Here is a 9,311-nt window from a genome sequence, read left to right as displayed (position 1 = left end):
TCGAAATATTTGTTCATGTTCTACTCATTAACAAACACAAATTTCTCAAAATTGAGTAATCAGTTGCATGTTATAAAGAGAAATGGGACGGCATATCACATAATTCATATTTAAATTTTTATGTTTATATACATTATTATATATATGCATATCTAATTATCTATTATAAATGTAAATATTAAAATTGAGTTAATAGATATTCAAATAGTAAATAGATAGAAATTGTGCGGCATCTATGTAAATTTTGTAGAGAAATCGTCCGACTCGCGAAAAACCTATTGCAAGCCTTCGTCGGTCGTCTCAGTAGGCCATGGAGCTTCAGAACACCGTGAAGGAGGCGCTGAATGTACTCTACCACCATCCAGACGACGCCGTCCGGGCCCAGGCCGATCGATGGCTTCAAGATTTTCAGCACACCATTGATGCCTGGCAGGTGAGTGATCGGTTTCTCCTCTTCTTCCTGCAGTCATGGTTCTTATCCACATTTTCTAGCTCTTAGATTTTCTTCGAATCGGTGTTTTCAGTGTATTTTCCTTGAAATTTTTGGCTACCTGTGTTCGATTTTGGGAGGTTAAAGGCATTGTTTATTTTTGGCAAGTGTTTGTGTTTGTCGGTATTATTAAATCTTTTATCTGGAACCGTTTGTAAGATATGGGATGGGGGATCGGGAGGATCGATTGATGCGAGGAGCTGAGCGGGAGAGGAGTAGCTGTTTGGCCACAAGCATGATTTAACTCTAGTGTAATTTAGCAAATCTTGGAAGGCTGAGTTTGGTATATTTTTCGGTGTTTGAATCCTGAAAACTCTTTGGCTTAATAGCTTTTGAAATTGGCTAAATTCCAGTAAACTATTTGATTGCTATTTCTTAGGATTTAACTAAATATAAGATTTAGTTGGGAACTTAGCAGGATTCACAGATTTTGTTGTGCAGCCTCAACTCGCGAGAAAAATCATTAAAAAGACAATATATATGTATAATAATAATAGTTAGTATTTCAAATGAAGTTTTTTATTGTAATTCTCCTATCTAGTATGATGTGGTGCTGATATTAGGGATAGGATGATTCAAGAAGTTTTTGGGTCGTACATGATCAAATGCATACTAGGAAACTGAGTAAGTATTATAAAGAAGGAGGTGCCGATTATAAGACAGAAATGAACATATTGGAGAGCGTTAAAGTCAGAAATTTGGATATTAAAGGAGAAAAGTACTAGATTTGGGAGTACTTGAGAATGGTAAGGGCTCGCACAGACATGTGGCCAAGGTAGTGTCTCGAGGTAGAAGAGGTTCGTGCTTTAGAAATGTCCACATAAAGCTAAAATATGGTAAATTCATGGTTCAATAGGATTTAGCAAATCCACATTATAGCAAAAATTGGTTGAAAATTGTATTTCATGGAATGGTAAAATTTAAGGGATGGCAAATGTTTGGCAAGATTCCTGTTAAAGTTTGGATACATCTTGGATACAAATTGCTACCAAACAACCCAAAGAACGGGGGAAATATGATTTTATTGCTAGAAAGAATATGTTTTATGCAATCATTGATACCAGAGGAAACTCAAACCACAACGAAAAATAAATATTGTTGCTGAAATTGAAATGATTATAGACACGACACTTAAAAATGTAAAATAACAACAACACAAACATAAACACAACATAGACTCCAATAAGAGTTACGACAACAGGTAACTGATGGAGTGGTTGCGACAGCTGCTGGGCTTGCTGGGTTGCTTGGGACAGGATGCTGCAGCATTGGGAAGAGCTGGAGACGGCTACAGCAAGACGAGGGAAGTCTTGGAAGGGTTGCATATGGGAGAGTTGCAGTCAGGTCTGGATGGGTTGGGAGGGCTTATGACAGGTTTTGGAAGGTTTGGAGGGAGTTCGACAGTGCGGGCATCAAGCTGGCAGGTGGTAGGATGGGGCGGCCTACAGTAGGAAGAGGGTCGGAGGGTTGTGGAAAGATAAAATGTCTCTTGGGGGTCGAGCTACAACTGGAGCACCAATTGAACCCTTGGAGATAGTCACCACCTTGAACGAGTTACAGCTGGAGCACCTTCTTGCCGCTGGGTACAAACCTCGGAGGGGAAGAACGCCTCAAGAGCAGTAACTAAAATAAACAATCATAAAAAAAGGCATTTCCTAAGCAAAAATAGCTCCTATATATATAAGGGTGATTAGAACTTATATTAGGCAATGCTTTCAATTAGAAAATAGAGTAAATAGGAAGTAATAACATGCAAGGATTTATAATAGGGGATTCCATAGAAAAGAAAAGAAATATTAGGCGGGAAAATGACAGAAAAGGGGGGGAAGGGTTGGACCGCGGTTACTGTAGCTACTACAGTAATGCATTCGCAGCACTGTAGAAACTACAATGCCGCGATCCGGGGAAGCTCGCGCTTCAACTATACTCATTAAGGGATTTAGAGGGGGTGAGTGAGTGGCGTGCTTAAGAAAGTTTTTGTACATAAAATTAGATCGTCTTAACGTCCATTGGTTGTTTCTTTTCTTAAATTATTATCAAGCGTTTTGCCTTTTGTGGTTTAAGGATGTTGCACTGCACGCTATGTAGGTCTATGTTCTTTATTGAGAAGGAAATAGAAAGTACTATGCGTTTGACACTCTAAATGAATTTTTCTTGGTATTCATTGTTTATAACATTTGCTTTGTATTCATGCCAAATGATGTGATGATCGGAAAATGTTGAGGTTCAGGGTCTATCGATATTGGTGTGTTGTGCCCTTGTGGTATTGTTGGTTATGGTTAGGAATCAGCTAATTGCTTGAAGCCAATTATCGCTTGTTTGCTGTGGCTCTATTGCATGTGCCTTGGTAACATATTTAAAGATTAAAGTTCAATTTATTATTTTATAGGTTTGAATATCATTGGGACTTTTTAGAAATTTATGCTAAACAGAGCTTCATTCAAAACTAAAAGTTGCATACTATTTAGCAAATGATAATAAATTTACTAAATTTACACTCTTCACTCTTTCTATTGTTTGTTTGTGCTAATTGCTCTTAAAAAGTTGATTTTGTGCCAATTATTTTAAAAGTTTGACATGTGAACCTTTTGATTAATTTTATGGATATCACATTTTTTAACTTGCCCGCTTTGAAGCAATGTTATTTATTTCGGATGTTTTGTGGATCCAAAAAATTAATGAAACTCCAGACCTATTTATTGTAGTTTGCTACACATGTTATCCATAAAAAAATATGTAAATATGTTTCTTGCACTAAAATTGGTTTATGTATTGGTTAAGTACACTTGGTCATTCGAATTATAGTGTTGTAGGATGTCTTAGGGTCTAATGTTTCTAATGTTAATTGAGAATGCAATTTGGCATTTGATGTAGCTAAATAACACAGTTACAATGCAATTTTTATCGTGCATGAGTTAGTAATCTTACACAATCCCTTCATTCAATGGAAATTGAAAACATTGAATTCCAATTCTGATGATAGATTAACGATATTCTAATATAATTAATGATTGAAAATTAACGATCATTCATATGTTCGAAATCTTTTACAATTAAAAGAAATTTAGATTGTATCAAATTTGACCAAATGCGATCAGAATCTAAACCAATAGGAGAAATACATAAGGAAGCAAGGAAGAAAGCATCATGCTTGTATAAGGGCATAACTTATGAAAACCTTTAGCTCTCCTACTTGACTAATGATTTAGATTCCTAAAGTAGAAGGAATTATATATCCTACTGTAAATCATATCATATCCAAACACTGATAATATTGAGTTTTATACTAGCCCCATAAATTTTGTGCTTGGAAGAAAGCATCATGCTTGTATAAGGGCATAACTTATGAAAACCTTTAGCTCTCCTACTTGACTAATGATTTAGATTCCTAAAGTAGAAGGAATTATATATCCTACTGTAAATCATATCATATCCAAACACTGATAATATTGAGTTTTATACTAACCCCATAAATTTTATTTATTATTACAAAGCAAATAAACAGTTTTCTCTTTGCGATAGCTTAAATTTTGCCGATTATTCACTGGTTAAGAAAATGATTTGTTAAGAACATTGTAAGCTAGAAATTTCATAACAGAAATAGAAGACAAATCGAAGAATCAACTGCAGATGTTTTAGGAAAAAAAAATGGTAAAGCCATATGAAAATGGAACAAAGGAATTGTTGCAGTTAGTGCCACCAAAAATTGAAAAGAAGTTGATAAGGACTTGTTGCTGATGTACTTAAGATTTGTAGATGAAGTTGAATTTGGAGAAATAGCCGCAATAATCAACATCTAGGGAGCTTCCTGACCAGCACCATTGGGATAAAGTACAATACAAACCGACATAGCTTAGTTGCATCATATCATGCGCATACAAACTCTTACTGACTTCAAAATAATAGAAGAAACTCAAACATAACATACAAATAGCAGTTCAATTATTTGGGTGATTATTTTAAAGCATATAGTTGCGGTGAAAGCTTTTTAATACTAATTTTCTTGTTAAAAATGAACAATTCATAACTACCATTTAATATGAAATATTTAGATATCTCTACTAATTTCTTAAAGCAATACTTCATTGTAGTGCTTTACTTTTATTTTGGCTTTATTTTATAACTGTTTTCATTTTCTTAATATCTGCAAAACCATGTATGGTATCATATCTAAAAATTAAAGTTGTATTTATGCACTGTAGAATTTGACTGCAATATCATGTAGGTTTCTGATAATTTACTCCATGATGCCAGCAGCAATTTAGAGACGCTCATTTTCTGTTCCCAAACACTCAGAAGCAAGGTGGTCTCAACTTTCGAAGAGAATGTGCATGCTTCTTCACACTTTAACTCATCATGCCTTTAGATGTTTGCTGAGTTTTTTTTTTTTTTGGATTGTTTTTCATGGTAGGTACAACGTGATTTTGAGGAGTTACCTTTAGAAGCATTTCAGCCTTTACGAGACTCTTTATATGTAAGTTTTTATAGATATTAAGATTATTAAGCTTTGGATTTTGGGATGACTTTTCATCTTATTAATTTGTTTGTTTATGTAGTTCATTCGTAATGAAATTCTACACTTGTTAATTCTCATTGGTCATAGTTCTATACCTCATGCTCTTCATGCCTTACTTAACTATGATTATAAATTTTCTGAATTTTAATATTTTGCTTCTGTTCTAAATAGTCAATCATATTGTTCCATGCCAATATATCATTTCAAGAGCCCAAGAGCATTTGCTTGATGTAGTGTAGCTTCATTAGTTGCAAATATTCTTGTAAAGATTGATGAACTGCTCCATATCTTAAACTTGCGGAAGAGGCATGCTTGGGGTTTGGGGCATCTGCTTCTCATTCCCTACCTAAGGTAGAGCTATTTTCTTAAAGGCAACTTAAATAAAATTTTGGCATGGTTGACAAGAATAGTAATTGGTGAAAAGACTATGAAATCAATTGGTGTTTAGAAAAGTATAGTTTATCAAGCCTCCAATGCATTTGAGCACCATCTTGTCTTGGGTGTCATTTTTATATGAAAAATGAGCAAAGATCAATTCCTATACATTCATTTTACCATGATGTCAAATTGTCATGTACTTTTATTTTTGTGTTTAGGTATCATATGGAATGGATCATATGAAGTATCTTGAACTCTATAAAAATACATTGGTTAAAGGTTTATCGTGGCTTCGATCTTGCCCTAGGTTGCTATAGTTAAATATTTTAGCAGTCTTAGCTTCTTTAGGTACAATTGTTGCTATTTGAAATGTCAGGTTGAAATCATTGTTGGAAAAACTATTGGTAGAAGTTGTTGAAATTTAATGTTTTTTATAAGGAAGATCTACAGTTGAGCCATAGTTTCTAATGCAAAAGATTTTTTATTTTTTTTATTTTATCATTTTGTATATGCTATAGAAGTTAGAAGGACAGTTGGATGAAGCATAAATATTCCAAAGTACATCAACAAGTTAACATAATAAATCTTTCACAATAAATTCTTAATAACATAATCTGACAAAAACATAGGGACCAGATTTTCCTTTTGACTTTATTATGATTACATATCCTCCATACCATGCTTTACACGATCAATAACACATCTATCAAATATCACATAAAAAACGGATCCAAAATTAATTAAAGAGATAACATAGCTCCTCTCAAGTTTTTATTGCTTGAAAAGTTTGTCTTCTACAATCATGAAAAAAATATAGACTGTTATTCATTGCAACTAGTAGATAAATATTACCATTATATGCTTAAACAACACTCACAAATAACCTAATGGGATCTATTATGCATTAATTGATTCAAAATACTTTCACACAACTCTATCTCTACTACCCAGTCTCCACCAACAACATACTTACCATTATCATAAATATCATTTGATTGGAAAATGCATTATGGAATCTGATTCTTGTATTGTTCAAGATAAACATAATTGTATAAGTTTCATTCTTATTGCACTATTAATTTCAAGGTTTACTCAAGAATAATTGATTTTGATAAAATTGTGATATTTTCGTGGCGGTAATTATAGTCTTTGCTTCTCAATCGAAAATTTTGGCATATCACGCCTTTGTAACTAATTATTTTTCATACAATGGATGATCTCTCAATATCACACCTTTATGATGAACACCTTTTATGTGTGTGTGTGTGCGTGTGTGTGTAGATATAGATATATACACATCTGTGTCTAGATGTATATATATGTATAAATGTAAGTATGTATAGGTGGTGGCCAATGTTCTCACTCAATCTTACGGGATAAATTATCAAGATACCTTTACGCCTGTGATCAAGCTAAATACAGTAAGAGTTCTTTTATAGGCAGTGAATAAAGAGTGGGAACTGTATCAACTTGATATCAAGAACGCCTTTTTGAATAAAGATCTTGACAGTGTTGGAAATGGCTCGAATATAGAGATCTTGACAGTGTTGGAAATGACTCGAATAAACATCTGGTTTGTAAACTAAGAAAGCTACTCTATGGCCTCAAACAATTTCCATGAACTTGGTTTGACAAGTTTGCCAATATTATGAAATTTGATGGGTACATCCAATGTCAAGCTGTTCATACACTATTCATAAGACAGACACATTAAGATAAGAAAGCTATACTTATTGTCTATATAGATGATATGATTTCGACATGAGATAATGACAAAAAATTTAGAAGTTTAAGGAGATTCCCGCTGCAAAATTTAAAATTAAGAATCTAGGAGCTATGAGATATTTTATTGGCATTTAAGTGGCTAGTTCCAAGTTAGGAATTGTGATATCAAAAAAAAAAAAATCCGAGGCCTATTAAAAGAGACAGGGATGTTGGGTTGTAAACCTGTCGAGACTCTTATGAAATTCAACAAATAGTTGCGTTCGGGGGATAAAAGACATTAGTGGAAAAAGGCAGATACCAGAGATTGGCAGGAAAGCTTATCTACTTGTCACACACTATATCTAATATCATTTATTCTGTCAGAATTGTAAGTCAACAAATGACTAGTTCAAATGAAAAACATCTAGAGATGAATTACAAAATATTGGGGTTTCCTAAGAAGACCTATGGCAAAAGGTTTTTGTTTAAAAAGTCAGATAATATGGATGTAAATATTTACACTAATACTAGATGGCCAGGAGAACTCATTGATAGAAGATTCACATCTAGTAAAGTCTCATGGAGGAGCAAGAAACAAGCAGTGATTTCTAAAAATAGTGCAAAATATTAGTGTTAGCCACCTGTTTCAGAAATTTGTGAAGAAATATGGATCCAAAAGTTACCGAATGATTTTTTCCAGCCAATCACATAGAGATATTCTGTGATAACCAAGCTGTCATTAGTATTACTAAGGGTTTGTTTGGGGGGACAACAACTTATTAAAAAACTGCTAAAAAATAATCTGCTTATTAAAAAACTGCGGTGGCAACTATAATTTTTGTTTTGGAAAAGTCAGACCGTAATTAGAAAGCTGTCACCGCACCTAGCCAGGAACTGTTTGAAAACGCAGATTTAAGTGGTTTTGAAAAAGCTGTCAAAACATAGTTTACCCAAATGAGCCTGGGTGCATTTTCAAAACTCACCACACCAAATAAGCTGCCCCAAACGGGCCCTAAAAATCCTATGCATCTTGACAGGACCAAAACATTGAGATTAATAGATATTTTATCTCTTAAAAGGTTAATGGTGTTATAATTCACTTGATCGATATTCTAACTCATCTCCAAGTCGCTGATGTCTTCACCAAGAAGAAGACTACACTAATGCCAATCAAACAATATAAACAGGCCCAAATTTAAAATGAAATTCGAGAGCAAAGAAGACAACTTATTCAAAGACCGAAGAGCAAAATTGCGAGTAGATAAGAAATATAGAGAAGAACTGCATGTGACACATTCTGAAATTATTTATGAAAAACTAAACAATTTAGCAAGTAAAGAATGTAATATAATTGTTGTTTGCGCCTTTGATCCTTCCTCTCCCACTTCAAAGCTTCAATAAAATGACAAAAAACAAACCGCAACTTCAAGCAGAAGTATAGCCAAAATTCAAGAGGACAACAAGGTGGCCACGCGCCAGCTCAAAGCCCAGGTGTGGGGAATGACCAGTGGAGGAAAGTGTCAGGGAGCGTTGCTCTTGGCGAGAGAGAGCAACAACATGCCTTAGGACTTTTGGGGACTATGGTTAATATGGAAGAAACCAACTTACCAGTTATTAATTAGGTTACCAACTCACAAGTCGATAGAGTGAATGTAGGGAGCACTGAGCACCAGAGTAAGTGAAAGAGAAGTAGAGAGCGTCTAAGCAAGGCTTCTCCTCTTCACAGGCAGAACTCGCAACAAGCTAAGAAGCAATGACATGAAGACGTGTGAGGCCGGACTCTGAAGGTGTAAGGCCGTAGGTGAGATTCTTGACCTAGGGATTTTGAAACTAGGGCACCATAATGAGATGAGAGTTGAGACACACGATATTGGGACTTGTAGGGCTATGATTGAGGGATTAGATCATTATAGTTATGAAATATATCTTTTACCGATTCACGGGGGATTCCACCATCCGCCGAATTGCATATAAATAAATAAATAATTTTGTTCTGATTGCGGGCCAAATGATCCGATTTTCCTCTGGTTTGATATATTGATTTTTAAAATTTGCTCATTGTTTAGCTCGTTTGTTTTGAGCTGATTTCTATCTGAGCTAAAATCCGATTTTTATTTTCAAGGGATTGACAATCATCGAGCTAATTTCTCAGCCCAATTATCATATTGCTATTAGAAATTATTCCATCATCAAATATCCCAAAACATACCAAACAAAGAAAAA

At 34.3% G+C, this 9,311-nt stretch overlaps 1 protein-coding gene across 3 annotated transcripts in view; it reads left to right on the top strand.

Moving 5' to 3' along the window:
- The first annotated feature begins 223 nt into the window (after positions 1–223).
- Positions 224–9,311, top strand: part of LOC110020375 (transportin MOS14) — a 63,551-nt gene continuing 54,463 nt past the window's right edge. The window contains exons 1-3 of one of the 3 annotated variants that reach the window (XM_020718456.1): positions 224–433; positions 4,716–4,793; positions 4,902–4,964. In XM_020718456.1, coding sequence (XP_020574115.1) covers positions 311–433; positions 4,716–4,793; positions 4,902–4,964 — 264 coding nt within the window. In that variant the 5' untranslated portion in view covers positions 224–310. Of the gene's footprint in view, positions 434–4,715; positions 4,794–4,901; positions 4,965–9,311 lie in introns of those variants that run through there. The other 2 variants (XM_020718457.1, XM_020718458.1) reach the window with 2 other exon arrangements.

Source organism: Phalaenopsis equestris, unplaced genomic scaffold (genome assembly GCF_001263595.1).
Source record: "Phalaenopsis equestris unplaced genomic scaffold, ASM126359v1 Scaffold000095, whole genome shotgun sequence".
Taxonomy (NCBI): domain Eukaryota; kingdom Viridiplantae; phylum Streptophyta; class Magnoliopsida; order Asparagales; family Orchidaceae; genus Phalaenopsis; species Phalaenopsis equestris.
Note: the sequence above shows the minus strand (reverse complement) of the source record. Positions and strands in the feature narration are given on the sequence as shown.